This window comes from Neovison vison, chromosome 2 (genome assembly GCF_020171115.1).
Source record: "Neovison vison isolate M4711 chromosome 2, ASM_NN_V1, whole genome shotgun sequence".
In the NCBI taxonomy this organism is placed as follows: domain Eukaryota; kingdom Metazoa; phylum Chordata; class Mammalia; order Carnivora; family Mustelidae; genus Neogale; species Neogale vison.
The window spans coordinates 203,480,406-203,507,094 of NC_058092.1; the positions used below are offsets into that span (position 1 = coordinate 203,480,406).

The following is a 26,689-nucleotide window of genomic DNA, read 5'->3' on the forward strand; positions in this document are numbered from 1 at the left end:
AATAGATTCTGGTTTACAATCCAATAAACACATTAACAGAGTAGTAAGTCATCCCACACTTCCTGTTACAAAAAAACTGCTAATGAAGATAGACACATCAAATTTTTGACAATAAAATAGGTAAAATGGCCCATTCTATGATTTTTCATGTGGATGCTGTTACAAGTCTAGTAGTAGACCCTAACAGAATCTATTTGCTGTCTGGAGCCATGGCTGTTTCATTAGATTGTGGAATTTAGACAGTACATAGGAAGAAATTAGATAAATCAACATATGTTGTTTGCGCTCCATCAAAAGCATGTATTACCAGTACCGGGGCTGATACCCTTGCCAAAGTATTTGTGTGAATCAACAAAAATTTGCATTATAACAACAGATTTGCTTGGACAGAAAGAGGGTCTGCAGCACTGCCATTGAGAGGCCACCACTGTTAAAACCACATGAGATCTGCCTGGTGAAGACTGTTTGGGGCAGGCATAAATCAGTGGAAGTCACATCTCAATGTCTGGCTTGTTCGTTTAATGTAATTACTATACTTTGTGGGACAAAGACTCCAGTATTTGCAGCCTGTACTGCATACGTTTGATTTTTAAGTGTCTTAAGCCAATATGGAGTCTGATCTTACAAAGCCTTTTATTTGGACTCTATGTGCTGCCTTAGGGTTAGGAATGTAGTGCTCTTACTGAGAGGAGGTGAGCTCTAAGAGCAGCTTTTTTCCAACTCTTAGTGATCTTCTCTTTATCAGAGGAATGGAATGCCACAGATTTCCTTTTAACTCATTTTGCTGGGTGCCTGGGTGGCTCAGTTTTAAGCATCTGCCTTTGGCTCCAGTCATGATCCCAGGGTCCTGGGATCAAGCGCCACATCCTGCTCCCTGCTCAGCGGGAAGTCTTCTTCTCCCTCTCCCACTCCTCCTGCTTGTTGTTCCCTCTGTCACTGTGTCTCTCTCTGTCAAATAAATAAGTAAAATCTTTAAAGAAATAGATAAACTTATTTTGCTTAAAAGTTTAACTTAAAATATTTTAGCATTAGTTGCAGAAAATGTTTGAATAAAATTCTAGTTTTGGGGGGCGCCTGGGTGGCTCAGTGGGTTAAGCCTCTGCCTTCAGCTCAGGTCATGGTCTCAGGGTCTTGGGATCAAGCCCCGCATCAGGCTCTCTGCTCAACAGAGAGCCTGCTTCCCCTGCTCTCTCTGCCTGCCTCTCTGCCTGCTTGTGATCTCTGTCAAATAAATAAATAAAATCTTTAAAAAAAAAGAATTTAAAATTCTAGTTTTTATGTCTTTTTACATATTTAGCCTATTACAACAGTGGCCAAGATTGAAGTTTTTCTGCATTAACAACCCTACACAGAGATCTCAATGACTGGCTGCTGTGTAACCATCTCTTTCCTTCTTTTACCTAGTATAGATAGCTCAGCTAATTCATCCAATATAGATGCTAAATCACCTTCATCTTCACATAATTGTCTCCATAAACCAAGAACTATTAACTGTGTTGAAATGGAACAGTGGGGTTTAGTACTCCAAATAAGCTAAAAAAAAAAAAACCCTCCAAATGAAACAAAACCTAATCTCGGCATCCTATCACTTAGTGATATTTTGTACATTTTACTGTACTTACAAATTTACTTATCAAGGATTATCCATCTTTCTAATAACCTATTATTTATTCAACTTTTTGTTGATCTTTATATCCTTTCATTAATGTGCTAAAGGAACCTATTCTGGAACTCTTTGAACATTCTAAAATAGACCCCAAAATGGAATGTTTTGTAGTTTAAATTACAAACCAAGGTGATTCCCACAGATGTGTGTCTTGGTTTACCATGATTCCAAACCAAACTATCTCATTTAAAACTATTTGTGCTGGGGATGCCTGGGTGGCTCAGTGGGTTGGGCTTCTACCTTCAGCTCGTGATCTCGGGGTCCTGGGATGGAGCCCTGCATTGGGCTCTCTACTCAGCAGGGAGCCTGCTTCTCCCTCCACCCCAGCCCCCGCCTGCCTCTCTGCCTACTTGTGATCTCTCTTTCTGTCAAATAAAGAAATAAAATTAAACAAAAAAAACACAAAAATTATTTGTGCTATTGGGATGCCTGGGTGGCTCGGTAGGTTAAGCATCTGCCTTCAGCTCCGGTCATGGTCCTGAGGTCCTGGGATTGAGCCCCACATTGGGCTTCCTGCTCAGTGGAGAGCCTGCTTCTCCCTATCCCTCTGCTATCCCCCTACTTGTGCTCTCTCCCTGTGTGTGTGTGTCAAATGGGTGAATAAATAAATTTTTTTCTTTAAAAAAATTTCTACTCTTTTATTCTCTTTTGTTTTTGATGTCACAATTTACCTTTTTACGTTGTATATTCATTAACAAATTATAGTAGTGAAAGTTATTTTCATACTCTTTTCCTTTCACCTTTATATTAGTCAAGCAGTAACACAACATCCTATTACAGAATTAAGAGTTTTCTGAATCTCGCTTACAACACCTTACCAGTGTGTTGTATATGTTCAGGTGTCCATGTTACTTAGTGTCTTTTCATTTTAGTTTGAAGATCTCCTTTCACTATTTCTTAAAAGGCAAGTCCAGTAGTGATGAACTCCCTCAGCTTTTGCCTAGGAAATTCTTTGCTTCCCCTTCATTTTTGCAGGCTATCTTTGCCCAACAGAATATTCTTAACTGGTAACTGTTCTTTCAACACTTTGAATATATCTGTTGATAGCCTGAACTTTTTTTTCTCTAGCTGCTTGCCGGGTCTCTCTCTTTGAATTTTGACAGTTTAATGTGTCTTGGAGAAGATCATTTGGAATTGAAATAATAGGTTAATGGATTAGCTTTATGAACCTGGATATCCAAGTCTTTCCCCAGGTTTGGGAAGTTCTCGGCCATTATTCTCTTTAAATAAGCTTATTGTCCCATTCTCCTTCTCTTCTCCTTCTGAATTCCAATTCTGTTATTGGTTCTTTTCATGGTTTCCAAGAGGTCACATAGGTTTTCTTTGCCCTTATTCACCCTTTGTGCTCCTCTGATTGGGTTATTTCAAAGTGTCTGTCCTCCAGCTTTCACCTGACCAGTTCTGCCGTTGATGTTCTTTATTACTTTATTTCATTCATTGAATTCTGCTGCTTCAGAATTTGTTTGGTCCTTCTTATTATTTTTCTTAAATGTCTCATTTTGCTCATGTATTGATTCCTGATTTTGAATTGTGTTTCTGTGTTTTCTTCTAGTTCAAGGAGTTTCCTCAAAACAGCTATTTTGATTTCTTTACCTGGTGGATTGCATATCTCCTTGTCTTTGTATTTAGTATTGGAGAATTATTATGATCTTTTGGTGATGTTGTTTCCCTGATTCTTCATATTCCTTGGGGGGTTTGCTTTGCTGTGTTTGCATTTGAAGCAGCAGTCATCTCCTCCAATGTCTACTAGCTGCCTTTAGATGGAAGATACTTTTTGTTTGTCCTGTTTTTATTTTGGTGCTTTCCCTGCTCCTGTATGAATACATCTGCTCCACACATCTTGCTCCCTCTTCTAGCAGAATTCTTAAGTCTGTATATCTCCTTTTGACCTCAAAACTTACCAGTTCAGCGGACAGTAACATCTTTTGTTTTCCAAATGTGGCAAAAGAGCTTAAGTTTGTGGTTTCTCCCATACCTGCGGACACTGGCTTATTTTCTGCACATACCCCATCCACGCAGCTTGCTCTTGCTACTGCCCTCGAAGTCCACACAAGAAGCTGGCTGCAAAGTGGGGGAAGGTGTGGGTTTGGCACTTGGGGCATTAGTGGTGCCCACACACCAGTTGAGGGAATCTCAGTTGACACTTTCCCAATGATTCATGAGTGGGCTTCTTGCTAAAGTCTAGAATGCTGTCAGCAGGAACTGCATCCCTTTAAAGCCCTTTGATATTGTTATCTCCATCTTTCCAGATCTCCTCCCTCCCTGCCTTGGAGCTCTACTCTGGGTGATACTGGACAAATGAGTTTCTTTAGCCCCAGCCCACACAGCTGGGGAAGCTGGGTACTCACTTGCTCCTCTCCCTTTGCTCCTGTGGGAGGATCCCTAGCCTCCTCTTTCTCTAAGTTGCGCTGCCTTGTGGAAAGGGGTGAGGCAAGAAATTTCCTCTTACAAATGTGTCCAAATTTATTTGTTTTGTTGGTGCAAGAGAGTACTGGGATCTCTTCTCTGGAAACCCAGCCTTCTACCAAAGCTCGCTCCTCAGTGGGTGTCTGCCCAATTCAGTGTTTTCCAGGTGTTCCTGGACTGCAGCCAAGAGGTGTTAGAATCATTTCACAGGTTCCTGTCAGTTCCAGAGACCACATGGGGATCTGCTTATTACATGATACACAGGTGGGGAAGACTCCTCCTTGGTCCCTTGGACAATTGTGCTCAATCTCACAGCTCCCACAAAGGTACTTTTGGTCATGGCTAGATGCTGAATTTTAGGTGCTGAAAGGGCGATAACAAGGGATGTCTTATGCTGCCATGATGTTAAGGTTCACTCCCCTGTTTATTCTTTGAATTACAAAAAAAACCTTTTAATCTTTAGGAAAGAACAGTACAAAAACCCATGCATATATCTTACTTAAAGACCAAATTCAAGTTTCACCAATTGTTCTAATAATGCCCTTTTAATAAGGATTCTTCAAGGGTCATGTAGTTTACTCACATGTCCAATCTTTCTAGTCTCCCTCAATTTGAAACAGTTCGATTTCCTGGACTTTGATTACTTTGGGATTTTGAGGATTATAATCTATTTTGCAGAATGTACTTCAATTTTGCTTTTCCTGGTATTTTCTTGGGACTAGACCCAGATTATCCATTGGCTGGATTGTCACTATAATATTGAGTTTTCTCACTACATCCACTCAGGTGAACATAACATTGCTTACAGGTGGCCCATGCTATTGATTAAACCATTACTGATAGGGTCAACTTTGATTACTTGATTAAGAGGGAGTCTACCACGTTTTTCTCTTGAGTTATATTTTTCACCTTTTATAATTAAATATTTTGTAGGGAGATACTTTGAGACCATATGATTCTTCATCCATTAGCTTTTTCTAGTATCCACTGATACTTAGCCAAAGTCACCATTACTGTGTTAACCACATGGTGATTCCTCAGTTCTTTCTTTCTTTTTTTTTAAAAGATATTTATTTATTTATTTGTTTGTTTGTTTATTTATTTATTTATTTATTTGACAGAGATCACAAGTCGGCAGAGAGGCAGGCAGAGAGAGAGAGAGAGAGAGAGAGAGAGGAGGAAGCAGGCTCCCCACTGAGCAGAGAGCCCGACGCCGGGCTCGATCCCAGGACCCCAGGACCCCAACCCGAGCCAAAGGCAGACGCTTGAACTCACTGAGCCACCCAGGTGCCTCAGTAATTCCTCAGTTCTATTATTTCCTTCTACATTTATTACACTTGATCTTAACCAAAAGGCTGAGAAACGATCCTTCTACATTTATTGATACTATTCTCTAAGGAAAAACATATTATTTTCCCCCATTTATCCATTTATATTAGTATAGACTCCTGGATTCCTATTTTGCTCAATGTTGTACAGTTATTTCAATTCTTATATTGTCACAGAATCTGCTAGTATAAGTCCCTTTGTTTTTAAGCCATGTCCTTTTGACATGGTCCCACTATTTTTTAGCATTTCTTTCTCATACAAAAAATGTTCCGGGCTCTTCATGTAATGTCCCTGAACCACTCCTGGAATCAGCTATTTCTCTAAGAACTCTGGTTCCTTTTAGTGAAGAATGCAGAAAATGCATTTAGAAACCAAAATGCAGGAACTAGCTATATCTATTTCTACTGGTTTTTTGCTGCTGCTATGCCATCTCTAGTGGACAGAGCTAAGAAATGTGTTTGTTTACTTCCATATGTGCACTTTCGTATATTACTTTTATCTATTAATATTAGAAACCATAAATTCACATTGGTAAGAGGGCAACACCACAGTATTTATTCCAATTTCCCTTATCTGCAAACTAAGCTCTCACTCAATTCAAAGGAGCCTCACACAACAAAAATCCTGCCTAAAACATATTCCTTAGAGTAAATCCCATTTCATAAATCATTTAAAACTTACATTACAAATAAAATGCAACCATTAGTATCATCCTTTGAAATTTTTAATTTTTATTAGATTTATTTTCTCTTGCAATTTCCCCCACACTGTTTTTGATATAACTTAATTGGGCTAAGTTTATTCAGAAATTCTCTCTGAAATTTACACTTTTAAAGTATACTTTCCAATCTTTACTTTTCCCTTCCCACAGGCACTTCTGAACAGATACTGAGTCATTCACATATAGTCCATTTCTGTCAAATATTTTTACATCTTGTAATATTCCTACAGATTTTGAAAAATCAAACACCATGGTGATTCATTATTCCTTCTAAGTGACTGATTTTGTTTAGAAGCTAGAATGACTAAATTTTTACTAGGATATATTCATGTGTGAATTTTTTAAATTAATCTTAACCAGTTCACAGTGCTTCCATAACTTTTTTTTTTTTTTACCTGAAACTGGAACGAAATAATAAACAAATACTGAACATACATTTATATATCATCTGATCCAATGCCACTACTCATAGGTATTTACTTAAGTGAAAATCTGTGTCCACAAAAAGACTTCAATGGAAATGTTCACAAGAGGCTTATTCATAATAAAAGTTGAAAATAAGTCAAATGACCTTCAACAGGTGAATGCATAAATAGGTTGTGGCACATCCATACAATGGATTATTACTCAGCAATAAAAAGTAGCAAACTACAGATGATGCAATACCATGGGTGACCTCAAAAGCACTTTATACAGACATATAAGATTATATGACCCATGATTCCATTTACACGACTTTTTAGAAAAAGTAAAACTGTAGAGGCAGAAACAGATCAGTGGCTGCCAGATCTGTCTTAAGCATGATGGTATTTACACAATTGCATGTATTTGTCAAAACTCAAGGAATACACTTATAAAATGGTGAATCTGATTTTAGTAAAATTATACCCAACTTTTTTTTTTTCAACAAAGACTGTCTTTTTCCCACTGCACATTCTTCCCCCCTTTGCTGAAGATTAATTGTATAATTATGGGTGAAAGGACTTGCTCTAGGGGCACCTGGGTGGCTCAGTGGGTTGAGCCGCTGCCTTCGGCTCGGGTCATGATCTCAAGTTCCCGGGATCGAGTCCCGCATCAGGCTTTCTGCTCAGCAGGGAGCCTGCTTCCTCCTCTCTCTCTCTCTCTCTGCCTACTTGTGATCTCTCTCTGTCAAATAAATAAATAAAATCTTAAAAAAAAAAAAAGGACTTGCTCTACAATAAAAAGCATTAAAAATCCATACTAATTAAAACATTACTTTTGGCATAAGCATAAACAAAGAGTTTAGTGAAACAAAAATCAGCAGCTGATCATGGTACAGAGGATGTTAACATCTGCTGGCTTAATAATGAAACCAAAAGAACGTGACAGGATGTATCTTTGGAATATGTAGAACAAGGGGTCAAGCACTGACTGGTCCTATGCAGCATCAAGATTCTGTCTCTCTTAAGTGTTTCTACATGCCTATTTTTCTTCATGCAGACACTTTCTCATGGCTGCTAAAAGTCCCAGGTCACCAACCACTGAACATGATGTTCTCCTTTTACAAAATCCCACATCGGGCACTTATTGGCCCACTTGGATCAAATGTGCTTCCCAGGAATAAATGTGAAGTCAAGGGATATGCAATCTTCAGGAGATCTACTAGCTCCTATGTCATGAGGGTAAACTGGTTATTAAAGGAAATAAAGGAAAGGGGTCCTGAACAAAAGTACCCTCTACAAATGATAATTTAGCACCTTACGTTTAGTAAAGATGGTACTTCAAACTTCAGTCACAATCATATAGCGTTGAGACCGGATTATTCCTTTGGGAAAACATTAGATCCTTATCTCATACCTTATCTAATCAAACAGTAACAGAGAGACAAATCAATGGATAATTCAATTTAACTTAATGTTTATTTCACATATTTTAAATATAAGGTATACATGAGATAATGATTTTCTACTAAGTGCTTTTCTCATATAGATGCAAAGAAAGCTCAATGAATTAGACACTCATTTCATATAATGTAATAACAAATGGGTTTTTCTAATGGTTAGGCTCACTATATGGAGATTTACTGAAAAACAGCCACCCCTGAATCAGTTTCTCACAACATGTCCTCTCTGGAGGCTAATGAATGTTAGTATTTCTGAATTAATAACTCTTCAAAAAGGTACACCTGTAAGTTTGGTAAACCATTTTCAGAAAATCCCAACTCAACTAGTTTAATTAGAAAAAATTTTTCTCATATAAAGAAGCTCTAGGGTTGGTTGATTCACCTACTCAAAAGACACTGCTGACCCTAACTCTTTCCAGCTTTGTGTTCTGCCATCTTCAGATACTACCTTAGGATCAAAAACTACTATCAGATATCACATCCAGACATAAAAATATCCAGGAAAATCAAAGGGCTTTTTAAAAATAAGTCAAGTATTTGTTAGCCCCTGGAGAATCCTATTTTCCCATACTTCACTGAATATTCTTCAGAGTTTCTTCTCACTGGCCAGAGCTGGGTCAGATGCTTATTGCAAATTAATCATTAATCAGGATATGTTTTTCAAAATTAGGTGAGACCATGAGGATCTAATGTATTACTGGTTAACTAGAGTTAATAACAGCATAGTACATAACTGAAATTTGCTGAGAGTGGAACATGAACATTCTCACCAAAAAGGCGGGGTGTGGCTGATAAATTTGTGAGGTGATAATTGCGTTAATTAACTTGATGGGGGAATCTTTTTACGGTGTCTTAAATCATCACATTATACATTTTAAATATTTTACAATTTTGTCAGTTATGCCTCAATAAGCTGGAAAAAAATTAGGTCAGACCAATCATCATTCATTTCCTGAATCTTCTATTGGCACAGAGTAAAGAACAGCGGAGTAGGTAAAAAGTCTGCAAAGCTCCAACAAATCTGCTGCAAGTCATATAATAGCTAACACTTGCGGCATTGTATGCAGTGTTTTAGTACTTTGTATTTGTTAACTTCTCTAGTCCTTACTAGAACTCCATGTTAGTAGTGTAATGGCAGTGTCACCATTTTGCAAAAAAGAAATGAGGAACAAATGTTAAAAGATTTGTCCCAGGCCACACAGCTAATGTGCTGTGTGGGACCTGAGCCTAGCAAGTACACTTTCAGAGTCCATGCTTTTAACCACTGTTAAAACAGTCCACAAACTCTGGTCCATAAGCTAAATCTGGCCAACTCTGTTTTTCAATGGCCCATGAGCTAAGAATAATTTTTTACATTTTTAATAGGTTGTAAAAAAAAAAAAAGTGACAGAAAGCACATGTAGCCTTAAGGTTAAGGTATTTACTAGATGGCCTTCTACAGAAAAAGTTTGCCAATCCTTGTACCATATCATGGTTGCCAACACATACTTTACTACGAAGTAAAGGCAAAGAACAATATACGACATGTTGCTATACACATAGTTCCCAGGTTACATCTAACTTGGGTTTGGCACACTCAAACCTACTTTGGTTCCCCAAGTAAACATTTCAGGGATGCGGTTGCTTTGTTAATGAACACATTTTATGGTGGTAAGTACAATGAGCTTACTATTCACAGCAGCTTTCTTAAACTCAGAGTAGTGCTAAATGTGAAAAATATATACCTGGCCTCTGTATCTCCTATGTTACAACTTAAAAATCTTTTCTAAAGAAAAAAATTTCTGTATTTTCTAAATCCAGTTTCCCTCAATAATAATTCTCTGAAATACAGTAAAATATGTTTTGCTGAAAGCTTTCAGAAAACCATGTGCTTACATGGTTTCAGTCTATTAGTTTACCTGAGGTTCAATGAGATAATACCTTTTGGTAAAGGCTTTTTAAAATTTGTTGCAATCTCAAGACTTCTTAACTCTTATTTCTCCAGTTACAATAAGTTTCATTTGTGGATTAGGTTTCTAAACACCAAGAAGTTGACAGAGATTTCTACTCTTGTGTGAGTTCACCAATACACAGTGAGCGCTGACCTCTCAACAGAAAGCACCCTACATCCTACTCCATAGAGAGCAGAGAATACAAAGAATTGCCATGGAGACCATTAAGTGTCAGACCAGAAGTGAATTACATCATTACACTCACAGCCCACTGGCCAGATCTCATGCACATCATCCTACCTGGATGCAAGAGCAGCAGAGAAAAAAAAGACTTGTTCTCTGCCCAGTTTGGTAAAAACACTGCCGGGTATCTCCCCTGTATGAGGTCTATGATGTAAACTGAAGGCTGACTTCTGGTAGGACTTCCAACATTCATTACAACCATTGGGTTACCTCCCTGGATATACTTTCTGTCACGCCAACAGTTCTGAGTTAGAGCAAGACGGTTTCACCATCCATCTTTACAGTGTTTTTCTTTTGTGTATTCTCTGATGTGTGGTAAGAGTTGCTTTGTGGCTAAAGGTCTTCCCACATTCATTACATTCATAGGGTTTCTCCCCTGAATGAATCCTCTTATGTTTAGTGAGGGTCGAACTATCATAAAAAGATTTTCCACATTCATTACATTCATAGGGTCTCTCTCCTGTGTGTGTTCTCTGATGTACATTGAGGGATGCCCTCTGGCAAAATGTTCTCCTACATTCTTTACATTCAAAGGGCTTCTCCCCTGTATGAATTCTCTGATGTTCAATGAGCTGTGACTTTTGGCAGAAAGACTTCCCGCATTTGTTACATTCAAAGGGTTTCTCTCCAGTATGAATCCTCTGATGTTTACTGAGGGTTGACTTCTCAGAAAAGGTCTTCCTACATTCTACACATTCGTAAGGTTTCTCCCCTGTATGAATTCTCTGATGTTTAAGGAGGACCGACTTCCCACAGAAGGTCTTCCTACATTCACTGCATTCGTATATCTTCTGCCCTGTGTGAAGTCTTTGATGCTTAATGAGGGTTGACTTCATATGATACATCTTCCCACAGTTGCTACATTCATAGGGCTTCTCCCCTGAGTGTATTCTCTGGTGTACAGTGAGTTTTGACTTTATACTAAAGGACTTGTCACATTTATTACATTTATAAGGTTTTTCTCCTGTGTGAGAGCTCTGATGCACAGTCAGGTCTGACTTTTGGGAGAAAGATTTTCCACATTCATTACATTTGTAAGGCTTCTCCCCTGTGTGTGTTCTTTGATGCTGATGGAGGGCTGAGTTCTGGTAGAATTTTTTCCCACATTTAGCACATTCATAGGGTCTCTCTCCTGTATGAGTTCTTTGATGTACAGTGAGGGTTGACTTCTGGTAAAAGGATTTCCCACATTCATTACATTTATATGGTTTTTCTCCTGTGTGTATTCTGTGATGTATTGTGAGATTTGACTTCCGGAGGAAGGTTTTCCCACATACATCACACTCGTGGTATTTCTCACATTCTTCACCCATGTGAATTCTAGGATGTTTCTTGCAAAGGACTGACTTTTCACAGCTTTCCCCACATTCACTGAATTTATAGTGACTCTTCCTTGAGTAAGTTATCTGACGTAGCATGTGGTTTGACTCACTCCTGAAAGTTTTCTGACGTTTATTATAATCACATAATTTCTCTCCTGTGTGAATTTTCTTATGTGTAATCAAGAGAGCATTACTGTGGGAGGTTTTAATGCAATCACTATATTCAGGCAGTTGTTCCACAGTGTGAATCTTTTGTTGCTGAATAAAATTCTCATTATGATAGAAGATACTCTCATTTTTATCAAATTCAACAAACTTCTCTCTAGTATGAGTTTTTTCATGATTAATATCAGGAAGCAATTTCTTGTAACCATTACCATCATCAGATTTCTTTCCCGAATAGCTTTTATTAATGGTTAACTCTGACATATTTTCTGAACTAATTCCATTCAGATTATATTTACGTGGCGTTTTTATGGAAGGAATAGAGTCTATGCACAGATAAAATGTTTTCCTTAACACATTCTCTTTCTCTGTAGTCACTTTTTTGTTATTGATAAATGCATGTTGCCATAAATGTTTGTCTTGGTTTTCTTTGCTCTCTATTATGCCATCAACTTTCAATTCTTCTAGAAACAAGAAAAACATACCTTATGAATCTGAAATGACTACTAATAAAATTGGTCTAATACACTAATACATTCCTTTATACACCCAGCCCTTTGGTTTTAGAGCTGGTCTTTTGGGATAAAAGGAAAGCTGAATCAATATTTTCCATTCCCTCTACTTTTCTGAGTAGCTGGTGAAAGAGATGACAACAAACCAACCAATCAAAGATACTGTGGTGGAAGAGGGGAAAGTAAAATTGGCAACAAACACACACATATTTATTTGGTCCTTCATGAATATTCATTTCAAAATGGATAGGAGTAAAATAAACATTAAAAAATGAAAATAAAGGATTCACTAAGAGTGGATGAATCACAATGGGCAGGATTCACAGTAAGATATGCTCAATTATAAAATTATATAATAAATGTGATACGGAAAACATGAAGACAAGATTGTTTTTCAAAAAAACTGCGAGAGGAATGAAAGTGTTTGGAGAGAATGAATTAGAATCTAGGTGCTGATTTTGTTAACCCTATCTTTGAGAGATAGCCAGAATTCCATGACTTTGCACACTCTATTACCTCAAACCTAGTCTATGGGGTATTGTTTTTCCTAACTGGTCTCCTTGTTTCTACTCTCAACTCTCATGGCAATCGGCTTCCTGCATCTCCCTCCTGCTAATACAAATTCCATGAGATCAAGGAATCTCACCATCAAGGAATTTTACCATTGCTCTATCTCTTTCATTTAAAACATGACTGGCATGGAGCAGTACTCAATTAATACTGGTTAAACTAATTTTTTAATTCCTGAAAACAAAAGAAGTCCTTGAAAATGAAGGGACTATGAAGCTGAGACTGCTAGAGGAAGGAAACTAACCAACATAAAATATTAATATGACATGGGAATGAATTTCAAGGTACAAGTAAAAGGGAGTAAACTCCTAAAAACCCAACCAAAAAAGAGAATATATATGTGTGAGAGTGTATCTGTGGGGAATTTAGGCAAGCAGGCTAGGAATCCTTAGTCATTTCCAAACAGAGCTTCTTAAAAGAGATTCTTAAAAATACTCCAAAGATGCATATACTTGAAACAACCACCTGGGATCTAATGGATTGTCATCTAGGTAACATTGGCTTGCAGATTCTTTCTCTAACACCCATGGTGCTTCTTGCTCTAACTCCAAGATCTCCTCTGGTTTGGTAATGCAATGTCCTGATAATGAAAAATGATACAGGACACAGGAAAAGCTGCCTGATTTTAGGAACTCAGAAGAAAAACCAAAGTCCAGCTTCAGGAGCTGCACAGTGAAGGGACCCAATGGAATGTTTCAGTGGGGAAGCGAGAAAAAATAATATCCCTGGTGTCCAAACCTAAGTATCATTAAACTCTAAAAAAGATCCACATGGGGCGCCTGGGTGGCTCAGTGAGTTAAGCCGCTGCCTTCGGCTCAGGTCATGATCTCAGGATCCTGGGATTGAGTCCCGCATTGGACTCTCTGCTCAGCAGGGAGCCTGCTTCCTCCTCTCTCTCTGCCTGCCTCTCTGCCTACTTGAGATCTCTGTCAAATGAATAAATAAAATCTTTAAAAAAAAAAAAAAGATCCACATGCTTTGGTAGCAACAAAAAGACATGCTGATGTTACTCAGAGAAGTTGCTTACCTAGCGAGAGAAAGATGTTATAGTTCTCCAGCATCACATCCCTGTACAAGGTCCTCTGATCGGGGTCCAGTTGACCCCATTCCTCCTGCGTAAAGTTTACAGTCACATCCTCAAATGAAATTGATCCCTGTAACACACATATCTAATCAACCAGAAGTGCTCAAAACTATATGAAAGAGTAAATATATTAGGAACAATCCTTCACCATGTTTAGTATTGAGTTTATTAGAAAAAGTTTATACAGGAGACTTACAATAGTCCCTGTTTTGTTTTATATGTGGAGGGAGAAGGAGAAATACAATAATAATAATAATAATAATAAAGTAATAAAATAATAATAATAATATAAAATAATAATTGTAATAATAATAATAATAAATACATACAGGGATGCCTGGGTGGCTCAATCGGTTCAGTGTCTGCCTTTGGCTCAGGTCATGATCCCAGGGTTCCGGGATCACGTCCCACTTCGGGCTCCCTGCTCGGTGGGGAGCCTGCTTTCCCCTCTGCCTGTTGTTCCCCCTGCTTGTGTGCTCTCTCTTTCTCTGACAAATAAATAAAATTGTCAAAAAAAAAATGCTCCACACAAACACATACAAGCCCAAAATATACATGAAAGTGTCCTGGTTTCTGTGGATATTAAAATACATAAAACACAGTTCCTACTTTCAGGAAACTTACAATCTCATATGGATGCAAACTGAATTAAATAATAGCAGAAGATCAAGAGAGAACTAAATTTGGAGCTTAAAGATATAAAATGCCCTAACCTGTGGTAATTTTGGCATTGCTCATTTAGACAAGAGTTCTTCAAAGTATTTGATGACTCACCCTTTTAAGAGAGGAAAACTTTCAAGCATCAAATTGGCACAAATCTGTGGCAATACATAAATATGTCTGACTGTCTCTATAGGAGGTCCATACTTTGCATGGTACTAACATGCATGAATTTCAGTTAACACAATTTATTTAGTTATAACAAGAGTCCCCCAACAGCACAGATTTCAGTTACAATGGTAACTGTGAGTAATCACATAAAGTACAAATTTTGTTGCTTGTTCTTCAATCCGCAAATCACTACATAAATAACCAACATCACGAACAATTATCAATCGTGTCATTTTTTCAAAGTCCACCAGTGACTGATCACTGCACATCTGTTACTCAGTCCACAGACAAACAAAATACATGTTCCTTCCTTGTCTCCTGACAATATGTCATCTTGCAAAAACAGTTAAATGGTGTGCAAAAGGGAACTGAGCAACAAAGATGAAAGAGCCTCAAAGAAATGAGATGTGATTACAGTAGAAGTGAAATGCAAATCAAATATAAATGGACTTTTAGAAGAAATACCTGACTGGGAAAGTTGATACTGCCTCCATCTGAGACACTCTAGATCTACAACCCAAGGACCTTAATGAAGAGGTCCTTAGTACTAAATATTATAGTATTTTTTCATTTTATAAATGTCAATATTTTGACAAATATTTTTAAAGATCACAGAACAACTACCACCTTCCCCCATGATTAAGATTGCTTTGCATGATTTTGGTGTATGTGCCCATTTTTATAGCCCCACACGACAGTACAAAGAGAACTGCCCGTGGGTTCCATGCATGTGTCGGCATACATTCAGTACATGGTATATACAACCAACAAATTAACCTAAGCTCCAAGTAGATAGTGCTCTGATTGACGGGCTGAGGAACTAACTGAAGGAATGTCAGACCACTCTGGGCATTTGCCACTCTTTATAAGCACAGCTGATGGCTGAAGGATAAACTAGATTTTAAAAAGTGTTTTAGGGAAATGCTTCAGGGGCTCTAGCAATGCCAAGTCAGCCAGAAAGAAAATGGATACTGAATTTGTTTTAAGGCAGGTCTTTGATGAGAGATCATGATGATAGTATCCATAGTATGGGAAATCTCCACTTGAAAAATCAATAGTCTCTTAAGGTTGCCTATATACTCCCTTGCTGATAATCTAAAAGGAAATTCACCAGGTTATATATTTTCAACAATTTCCTTTATAAATCCTTGAAGTCAGTTCTTTCACTAAGGAGAGAAAACAGATAAAGAAACAGCATTCTATATTTCTGAATAACTCACAATAGCTACCTACATGAATCAAACCAAGTCTTCACATATAAAAACAGACAATGAAGTTTCACTAGAAATTTAAGAACCAGTAACATAAAAGACATTCACCAGATGAAGTGAAAAACTGAGTAAGAAAACAAAACTATATAATTATTATGATTCCAAAATAGGAAACAACTGTTTTTAAAGACACTGAGATTAATACTACTCAAAAGAACATTACTTCACCTCACCTCCATTGGCAAACAGAATAAAAGGATGGGTAAGGCTGTGGAAAAACTGGAACCCTTGTGTACACTGATGGGAATGTAAAATGGTACAGCCACTATAAAAAACAGTATGGTGTGTCCTCAAAGAATTAAAAATATAATTACCATATGTTATTAGTTTGATAAGGCTCCCATAACAAACTACCACACACTAGATGGCTTAAACAAAATAAATTTGTTTTCTCACAGTTCTGGAAGCTGGAAGTCCAAGATCAAGGTGTTAGCTCACTGAATTCCTCTTGTCTCTAGAAATTTCAATCCAACTACCTTGGAAATTACAGAGACCAGATAACTTAGTCATGTCTAAATATTGAACCTGTTTATAAAGGATTCTTTAAAAATTTATATCAAAAAATGATTCCGGGTGTCTGGGTGGCCCAGTTGGTTAGCATCCACCTTTATCAAAAAATGATTCCGGGTGTCTGGGTGGCCCAGCTGGTTAAGCATCCACCTTTGGCTCAGGTCATGATCCCAGGGTCCGGGGACTGAGTCCTGCATTAGGCTCCTTGCTCAGCAGCAAGTCTGCTTCTCCCTCTCTCTCTCTTGCTCTCACTCTCAAGTAAATAAATAAAAATCTTTACAAAAATAAATTTAAAAAATTAAAAAATGATTCTGATCACTTCTATAACACATGAGATGTGGGAAGAAGGGACAGTAAAACCTGCAAAAGATCAGGTCAGGTCTAGAAAATAAAAATTCTTGATGCTGATGGAAAAAAGACAAATATAAACCTATGTTAACTGTTTCCAGGAGAACCAACAGAAAAAAATAGAATAGTGAATATTCAAACCACTGGAAGAAAGAAATATAATGAACAGAGAAAAATTATGGAAAGGAAAGAAAATGGGATAAATAAAAATACAAATAAAGATGGAGAAACTAAAACTAAACATCATCAGTGACCACAATAAATGTGAATGAGTTAAATACCCAATATAAAAGGAGTATCTTATGTCATGCATATAAATGATCCAGCCAAGTACTGTTTACTAGTCACATGATCATAAAATATGTATATATTTATACATGTATTTCTTTATATACACACCACATCTATATCAACACATATGTATGTATTTATATATACAACACAATAGATCACTGTTGTATCTTCTTACAGGACCTGTTATGGTTAGTTTTATGTGTCAACGTGGTAGGCTACAGTATCCAGTTATTTCATAAAACACTTATTAAGTGTTGCCATGAAGGTATTTTATAAATGTGGTTGATATCTACAGTGGGTTGACTTGAAGCAGAATACCCTCAATAATGTGGGTCGGCCTCATCCAAACAGTTGAAAGCCTTTATGAACAATAACTGAAGTTTCCCCCCTAAAAAGGAATTCTGCCTCAAGACTGCAGCATTAAGTCCCGAGTTTCCAGTTTGCTGGTTTGTTCATCAAATTTTAGACCTGCCAGCCCCCACAATCACATGAGCCAATTCCATAAAATGAATGTATACCTATGTGTATTTATGTATGTCTACACTATATGCCATCTGTACACACATACATCTGATTGGTTGTTTCTCTGGAAAACACTGATACAGGGCTTACAAAGTATTTATTCTTCTTCATCTTAGTTTTTTTCTCCATTTTATCTCCTGCCTCTCTCCCAAAAGCGACCAGAAGAGGAAAGAGATGAGGGAGGGAATCCATCTAGAAGCTTAAGCAGGATCACATCCCTGACAACACCTTGATTTCAGACTTCTAGCCTCCAGAGCTGTGAAAGAATAAATTTTTGTTGTTTTAAGCTACCAAATTTGTGGTAACTTGTTATAGCATCCACAGGAAATGAATATACCAACTCTTTGCAAAAACCATATAGAAAATCAACAATTTGCTTTGCTCAGAAAGACTATATCTGATAGGCAATAGCTCTCACTTAAACAAGCACAACATTCAGAGTTTGAATTACAAATTGAGTGGCTGTCCATCCTTTGAAATAGTTAAAAATCCACAGAATATGAAATCAGTCAAGAAAAATAATAAGGTAAGAATTACAATAGACCAAAGATAATCACATGAGGATAAGTTTTCCTAAAAGGCAACAGGAAAAGGACAATACTGTAAAGCAGACAAAAGAAATCATTAACTTGAGGGGCACCTGGGTGGCTCAGTCAGTTAAGTATCCAACTCTCCATTTTGGCTCAGGTCATGAACTTAGGGTCATGAGACAGAGCCCCACGTGGGGCTTCATTATCATTAGGAGTCTGCTTGAGATTCTCTCCTTTGCCCCTTCCCCCCTCAAATAAATAAATACACCTTAAAAAAAATTCAACTTGAAACAACTAAGTTATGCTTTGGCCTTCTGCTCTCTGTACCACTACAGAGCAATCAGGTGAAGATGGGTAGCATTAATCTCAGACTTGTTAATTGAGATTATCAACTACCTTACTTTCAGGAAGACAGAGAATTTTTTCAGACTTCAGGCCAGGAAATTTTTGTGTTCCATGAAGAGCACACACATGCATGCACACACACACACACAAACAACTTTTTATTTTTATGGTCAAAGCATTATCCTTTTGGACAGAGTATCAAAGATAAATCTGCACATAATTATTATTATAAAAGTTACTGTTACATAATATAAAGTATTATATATATATATATATATTATATATATATATATATATATATTATGTGTGTGTGTGTTACTGGAAAAACAATTACAATTATCTCCACATAATTAACATGTTGACCTTTCCTTGCTTTCAATCTGTTAACTCTGTGTTGACTCTGTATTTTTCCTTGACAGTTTATTAGTATTATCTTCATTGTTTTATGCAATGGAAAACAATGTGAGAAATGAAAAAGAGCTCACCTGGGATTTATTCTTTTTCTGTTCTTTTGGGGAATGTACAGAGAAGGTTGAATGTACAGCTATGGGAGAAGTAAACAGTAGGTCATGTGAGATTTGGCTGCTACAAACTTTTGAGATTCAGCTCCTAAAACCCCATGTCCACCAGACAGTTAAATATTACCCTGTAGGAAAACGTTCTTTGGCCCCCGAGAGTCAGCAAGAATCATATGCAGGGTGAATTCACATGTATGACTCTGACAGGAACTGTAGAACTTGGCTGAACAATTTTTCACTGGGTTAATTTCCTAATAATTTAAATTTTTCATTTTTCTTTTAGAACCAATCCAGTACTAATTTAACAAAGAGGTCAAAAGACAAATAGTTATTTTTGATTATCAATGTTGTTGGAAAAATACTCAAAATACTGTTTACTTACATTCCTACTGAGCTGCTTACCCTTAGAGTTAGAAAATCACTCTGCAGAAAAAGATGAGGTTGCTTTACTGACAGGCCTACTTTAAAAACTTTCTGACTAAGTTGTGATAGAACCTGGTGGATGACTTACATTGTGGACGTTTTCTGGTGCTGGTACTGCTGTTAAAAACTGGGTGACTCTGAGCAGGCTACTTACACACTCAAAGTCAAGACTTCTCAGCTCTGAAATTAAGCAGACACAGATGACCCTATTCTATGCCTAGAAAGTCAGGGCAGCTGGAGCAGTAGCATACCTCTAGAGAGACAAAGAAGAGCACTCAAAATCTAGAAAAAGCAGGTGGAGGCTGAAGGCAGAGTATGTTTACTAAAGACAGGAGATAGAATTCCTTCCATTGTGCCCTCAGATCTCTCCCTGCAGACCATGCAGACCCAAACCCTCTAATGATTTAATATTTTCCATACAACCTGCCCCTCACCCACCATTCAGTGTCCCACTCACCTATCTTTTCTGAAGCTTGGTCCAGACCTTTCACCATCATGGAGAGGCCCTCTGGATGTGGTGATAGTGAGGCAATGCTCATTCTGAGCAGAATAAAGAACTGCTACTGCAGACTATGCAAACCTGGGACCTGCTCCTTTCTAGCAGTTTCCTGCCTCTGCTCTAAAGCTGTGGTTGAGAAGTCTGAGGTCAGAGGAGTGAGATCTTCAAGGTGAGATTCCTGTTCCTGGAGCTTCCTCCTTCCTACTTCACAAAAGCTGCTTTCTTCCAAGGGAGCTGGAACCTAGGCTTAAAAGACAAGACCATTTATTTAGAAGTTTCATTCAGGGATCCAAACTCACAGAACTTCTCTGCCTAAACTCTTAATGCCACTGAGGATGCTGAAAGTTGGACAATAAGTTGCAATAAGGGGAGGTGAACCATGAGAGACTATGGACTCTGAAAAACAATCTGAGGGTTTTGAAGGGGTGGGGGGTGGGAGGTTGGGGGAACCAGGTGGTGGGTATTAGAGAGGGCACGGATTGCATGGAGCACTGGGTGTGGTGCAAAAACAAGGAATACTGTTATGCTGAATATAAATTAAAAAATATAAAAAAAAAGTTGCAATAAGTTCTGCAGTCTGATCCAAGGGCTCTGACATGCCAAGAGATCCCATAATGCATGATCACAGGTGAGATTCAGTGCTCACACACTCTGGGGTTGTTTTCTTGGGTCCTAAAGAAGGTGCTGTGAGAAATACAATGCTGGTTTTTGACTGGGTTGTCCCTGTGGGAGAATAGGGAACTGTGAGACCGAGTATTTTACTTGAGCCCCCTGAGTTTCAGTTTTCTTGTCTGCCAAGACTGAAAACAGTTACATAAAGGCCGTTATTAGGATTAAATAAAATTTAGCCAACAAAAAGGAAAAATACCTTAAAAAGCCTTAACAGCTAATATTAACTAAGCTCTGGCCCAAATGTTATAACTGTATACATATTTTAAAATCGTGTGTAAAAAAATGTTAAACCAGAGAACAACCCCATGTAGGACATAATATTCTTGCTTTACAGATGAAGAAACCTAGTCTTACGTACCGCCCTCATCTTGCCAGCAGTAATCAACTTACCCTCGGCTCCACCAGGATCCAAAGCTCTGGCCCCCTTCCCGCAGCCACAGGCGACACCGCGGCCCCACCTGGACGCCGGACCCCACCGGACGGAGGGACCCAGCCCAGCCGTCCCTCCAGAGGCCTCCCCCCACTCGCCTTCAGCGGCCCCCCTCCCCACCGCCGCCCCTGCAGGCCCTCGCCCGCCGGGTCTGGGCTCACCCGCCGCTCCCACTTGCACAGATCCAACCCCCCTCTAGGATTTCCACCGCCCGGGCGGGGAAACCCGCGGAAAACACCTGGAGACCGAAGTCACACATGCGCACAACGAGCCTCGGAGACCATGGAAGACCCTTTCCCCGAACCTGCGCCGTGTGAGGCAAGGAAACGTAAAACTACGTTTCCCATAAGCCCTTGGCACCACGCCCCGACTTAAGAGTTTCCTCTGGAGGGCCGAGGTCGCTCTCGGGGCCTCTCCCAGGGGCTTGCTGGGTGGACCTCGTTCTTTCTGGCCAGCAGGGCATTGCGAAACGATGCAATCCGAAGAGAGGTTGTTGAAGGAATTAGTTTAAGAGAGTGAGCTGCAAAGGACATGTCAGGGACCGCTAGGACATCATGAACTATACGTTTACAATATAAAATTGTTCATTTTGGCCATTGTACTGAAAACAATAGTATCTCCTTGCCTCCAAACTCCTGTCCATCAAGAGGCTCAGATTGTGATTTTATTTTTGAATAGGGTCTTCAAAAAGTCATTAGTTAAGTTAAAATGAGGTCATATTAGATTAGGGTGGGCCCTGATGACTGGTGTCCTTAAGAGAAAACAGGAGACAGAGGCATGGGAGAATGCCTTGTGAATATGGAGACAGATTGGAGCGATATGGCTACAAGCCAACGGGTGTCAAAGTTTGCCAAAAACCATCAGGAGTTAGGAGAGAAGCATGGAACAGATTCCCTCTTAGAACCTCTAATAGGACACAACCCTGCTGGCATGCTGATTTTGAAGCTGGCATCCATCTTGTTAGTTCAGATGAAATAATGAACACTAGGAAACATATTGTTTCCAGGCATAGCTGCGCCAGCCACGGAACACATGGATCCAGGCCCAAGAGATAGGATGCCTGTATCATTCAAAGGAACATGAAGGAAAGCAACCCACTAGCTTATGCACACACAAGCAGATACAAGCAGCTGATCAGCACTCTCCTAAACTCATAATCCCAATGTACCTAATGAAATCTCTAATCCATATAACGATGTTTTGCAGTTCTAAGTCTCTTGAGATAGAGCAGACTTCTGTGCAACCAGATGAAGTGGCACCAGAAGTAATTATTACCTGTTAACAGTACTTCCTAGGCCTCCCATCAATAGTATCCACCTTCTCAGAAAACCTCTGCCCCCAATATTGCCCTTAGAAGGTCTCACCTGTAAGAGACTTTGAGCATTAGCTCCCCATTCTCTTGGGAGGCACCACACCAATAAATAGCTTATCTTTCTTCACTGCAGAAGCTCAGTGTCAATCTGTGTCAATCTTTACTGGCTTGCTGTATATGGGGCAGATGAACACTGGCTCAGACCTCTAGCCTGCAGAACTGTGAGAGAACACATGCCTGTTATTTTAAGCCAAAAAGCTGTGGTGCTTTCTTAAGCAGCCCTAGGAAACTAGTACACCATTCAACTTGGAATTGGCATTTTAGGCAGATTTGTCAGGTTTTCCTGGCCTCATAGGCTGAATCACTAAGCTTTGACTTTGGTCTCAGTGCTGGAATATTGACGCACATCCTGTGTCATGGTATATCCAGAGGTCTATGGTCTTATCTGGATGGCTCAGGTCTGATCAGCCTAAAATAACACCTGTTGATTTCAGTGATGTCCATTGTCAAAGGGTCCTTTGCCTCTGGAGTCCACAGGAGTAAGGGATCCTACACAATCTGTTATCACAATGTGTGACCCCACAGGGGTTTAGGACTTGATCCTGCTACCGGGCACTGAAGTACCATCCTGCCATCCTGTTGGCTATTGCTTATGAGTCAGTGAAAATGTAGCAAGATGTATTTGGGGGCAGTGTTTTACTGGACAAGCACCACAGCCTACACCTCGAGCCACTGGTGGAATTTTCTTTTGCATATAAGGTTTGTAACAGTTTTCTCTGTGGGTACATAGCCATAGTGGCTCAGTGCACTATCAGCCTTCAACTTAGCTGATCTGTTCATCATCCAAGTCCAGGCCTCCTCAGGGACTTCAATATTCCAACACCCTCAAGAAGCATAAGGTACTGGCACAGACTCCACTCCAAACTCCGAGAAAGCACATATGCAGAGGTAAATGTCCACCTTCATGTGGGTGGAAAGTTTGGCCGATGCCTGACTGGTGCTCTAGTGTGCACAGTGGTTGGTCACTGACCTTTGTAGCTCAAGAGGCTTATTAGGACTAATTGACCCAAGTGGGAGAGCATACTGTAGAGCCCAGCAAATAGCTCTTTATCAGGATATTAATCCATCCCTCATCTTGTAAGGCTTTACTGAAGCAACCTTACATGGCTGGGCTGGAAGAGCCTGGCTGGACACTTGTCCCAGTACTTCTGTCTGAACATTACTTACAATTAAGAAAAGCATGACACATACTTAAAATAGCAATTTTTACAATACATTTAGCAGTATCAGTTACAGCTACTTGGGTGTGTGGAATGTCCATTTCATAAAACATGAGATGGTTTAGTTTCAAAGTTTGGAACAGCCAAATATGAAAATGTCAACAGCAGTGAGAGATCGCTGATAAACTATCAACCATCAAATGTTCAATGTAATCAATCTATGAGGATCTGTTTTAGATGATTCATCAGTTGGGACTGGGTTTTTTTTTTTGAGCTATTATATTTAGTTTAAATTTTGGACTTACAGTTAAAGCTGGAATAAATTAATATCTGAGGGGTATGTTGGAACTTGGTGAATGTGTTTTGCATAGGAAGGACATGAATTTTGGAGCACTAGAAAGCAGACTTTTTTGAGTTGAACTGTGTTCCTTCAAAAAGATATGTTTAAGAGCTAACACACGATACCTGTGAATGTGACCTGATTTGGAAATAGGGTCTTTAGATGTAATCAAGTCAATAAAAGGTCATACTGGATTCAGTATTTCAATGACTGGTATCCTTATAAGAATAGTGATGCATCTACAAGCCTGGGAATGCTAATGACAGTCAGAAACTACCAGAAGCTAGGAAGAAGCAAGGGAATCTTCCCTAGATTCTTCAGAGTGCAAGACTGTGCCAACACCTTGACTTTGGGCTTCTAACCTCCACAAGAGAAAATAAATTTGTTGTGTAAATTTGTGCCACATAGTTTGTGTACTTTGTTATGGAAGCCCAAGGAATCTAATACAAATGGCAAAGGAATTCCAGGCACATAGTCTGGGGCACCAGATCTGCCAGGTCCTGGCAGATAGACTATCCAGACCCTCTACCTTTCTTTTGAGGATACCTCCAGGCATTGACTATTTAGGTATGGCACAGCAATTCTCATTCACACAGCAGATGCAGGCCATACTATTCAAGAGCTCCTAAGTAGACTATCTTATACTCCTTAATTCCCAAACATATCCAGCCAAAGAGTAATGCCACCTCTGCTGACAAGGATACTTAGCAGTAGGCAACTCTCTGCAGCATTCACTGAATATACACTCTGTATCACACCCAGGAAGCAGTTACCATGAGAAGATAAAATGTACTATTGAAGGAGAACATAAAAAGCTAAGTAAACAGCTAATACTCCCAGTGAAGCACACAGTTAAAACAGAAAGTATGGGCTCTCACTGCGGCAATTTTCCAAATGGGTGCTTCCCTACTGGATAAAATTATGAGGTTGGGATATGGGGGAAGAAGAGGCACACTAGCTGTATGAGACTCAAACCATGAAAATAACCCTTCTTACTCTTAGTTTCCTCTTACCTACCTCTGAGAAACTGGACTGTAGGAACTTATGGGTGGTAAAGAGCTGATGGTGGGAGATTCCAACCTGGTACTTTTCTTACCACCTAGTTATACTTGCTGCATCTGAGAAGCTCTGAATATTGATGGTACATTCACAGACATGAGATAACAATACACAAGGTGGGTTCTAGTGCAATGCACATAATGGAAAGGATATGTCTGGGATGGTACAAAATGTACAAGGAAGAAACTCCTCAATGGTTACATGGTATATCTGGTTGAACAGCAAGGGTTGAAAATTATTGAGGGTGGGACAAAAAGGGAAAGTAGTTGCTTCAGGGATTGGTTATACTGATCACATGGTCATGCAGGTAAAACCCCAGCTGTTGGGGAAGAAACACCTTAGAACCTAGAAGACGAGGACTGGTGGGAGGACTATTAAATTTCCTTGGCCCTCATCTGCTGAACATCCGGACTGGTACACATTAGAAAGTAGCATCCCTCCTACAAATCCTTCCTGGTACTTAAGATTCCTTGCATTATAATCCCAACCTTTAGACACATAGGATTTGGATCCTGATCTATGACCCTGAAGAGGTCACTACAACTAAGAATAAACTTTCTAGTGAGTAGTGATGAACAGTCACATCATGGAGGATTTCCTGCTGGCCAGACGAGACAAAGTCTGTGTGACTGCTTCAGCTGGATTCCCAAACATGGAAAGTAAACAAATCAATCTCCCACCTAAGAGAGAACAGCTCTTCACAGTTAATCTCAATGGTATCTACAACATATTCACCTGGCTTAGATCTGGATGGGGAACATGGCTACAGTCTTCCCTTCAAATGGGACTGAGCATTCTGCTGATGCTAAGTGGTAATCATGTTCATCTAAGGTTGTGAAAGATAAATAGAAAGAATAGATACAATTAATTAAGATATATGATGGGATATCCTATGCTTCAAAAAAATCTTAGCTGTTGACATGAAAGGTTGGGGTAGAGTTGTAAAGAAATGGCTCTACCATGGCACACTAATGAGCTGGTGCATCTCTTGAGTCTTGGTGGAACATTCTACAGTTCCTTTAAAGCAAGGCGAGATAAGCCTGGCAGGAGCTGCCATGAGACAGTTTTTCATGCCTGTCTTATAGGAGACTGCTGCCACAAGGCAATTTCTCATCTGACTGTCTAGTGTCTAGTGTGAGATGAGTGCAGGACTTCCACCTTTCCGAGACAGCTACAGAGGGCTACTGAAGGGGGGGGCCTTGATCTTTTACTTTTTTTTTTTTTTTTAAGATTTTATTTATTTATTCGACAGATAGAGATCAAGTAGGCTGAGAGGCAGGCAGAGAGAGAAAGAGGGGAAGCAGGCTCCCTGCTGAGCAGAGAGCCGAATGCGGGGCTTGATCCCAGGACTCTGGGATCATGACCGGAGCCGAAGGCAGAGGCTTAACCCACTGAGCCACCCCAGTGCCCCCGATCTTTTACTTCTGAACCAGAGATCCGGGGAAACCATTTCTGCTTTGATCCTCTGAAGAGGTGGGGAAAGCCTCCAGGAAACAAAAGCCACACAGAGAACCTGCGTTCACTGAGCTAAGCCCCCTGACAAGGAGTGGGGCAACACCATCAGGCAAAGATACCTGAGAAGCAGCACAGCAGGTCCTTCTCCCAGAAGAGAGACCGGAAGAACAGGTGGACCACAGCTTCATGAATCCCACAAGACCAAAACTCCAGTGCCAGGGTAAAATAGTTTATTGAGCTCCAGGTGTTTTCTCACACCTCATTTACCTTTCAGTCTAAAATTTTCCATTTCATTTT

The 26,689-nt window shown here is 39.3% G+C and overlaps 1 protein-coding gene and 1 long non-coding RNA gene across 4 annotated transcripts; both read right to left on the minus strand.

Moving 5' to 3' along the window:
* Positions 1-7,273: 7,273 nt before the first annotated feature.
* LOC122900896 (zinc finger protein OZF-like) lies at positions 7,274-14,176 on the minus strand. The gene is made up of 3 exons (XM_044240052.1): positions 14,143-14,176; positions 13,757-13,883; positions 7,274-12,111 (listed from the first exon to the last, which is right to left on the minus strand). The coding sequence occupies exons 2-3, from the start codon at positions 13,788-13,790 to the stop codon at positions 10,439-10,441; spliced, it is 1,707 nt and encodes a 568-aa protein (XP_044095987.1). The 5' UTR covers positions 13,791-13,883; positions 14,143-14,176; the 3' UTR covers positions 7,274-10,438.
* Positions 14,177-14,261: 85 nt separating this feature from the next.
* LOC122900904 lies at positions 14,262-21,279 on the minus strand. Of its 3 annotated transcripts, none has more exons than XR_006383325.1 (4): positions 21,245-21,279; positions 19,863-20,150; positions 18,950-19,008; positions 14,262-14,301 (listed from the first exon to the last, which is right to left on the minus strand). It is a non-coding gene; the product is annotated as an uncharacterized LOC122900904 (long non-coding RNA). The 3 variants fall into 3 exon arrangements; XR_006383327.1 differs by having other exon boundaries at positions 19,863-20,145; positions 21,245-21,278; XR_006383326.1 differs by lacking the exon at positions 21,245-21,279 and adding an exon at positions 20,967-21,055.
* Positions 21,280-26,689: the final 5,410 nt, after the last annotated feature.

Excerpts from the sequence above, each read along its gene's own strand:
- LOC122900896 (XM_044240052.1), bottom strand. The coding sequence starts at position 13,790 with ATGCTGGAGAACTATAACATCTTTCTCTCGCTAG. Across the intron at positions 12,112-13,756 it reads TAACATCTTTCTCTCGCTAG|AAGAATTGAAAGTTGATGGC; the intron begins GTAAGCAACTTC and ends TCTTGTTTCTAG.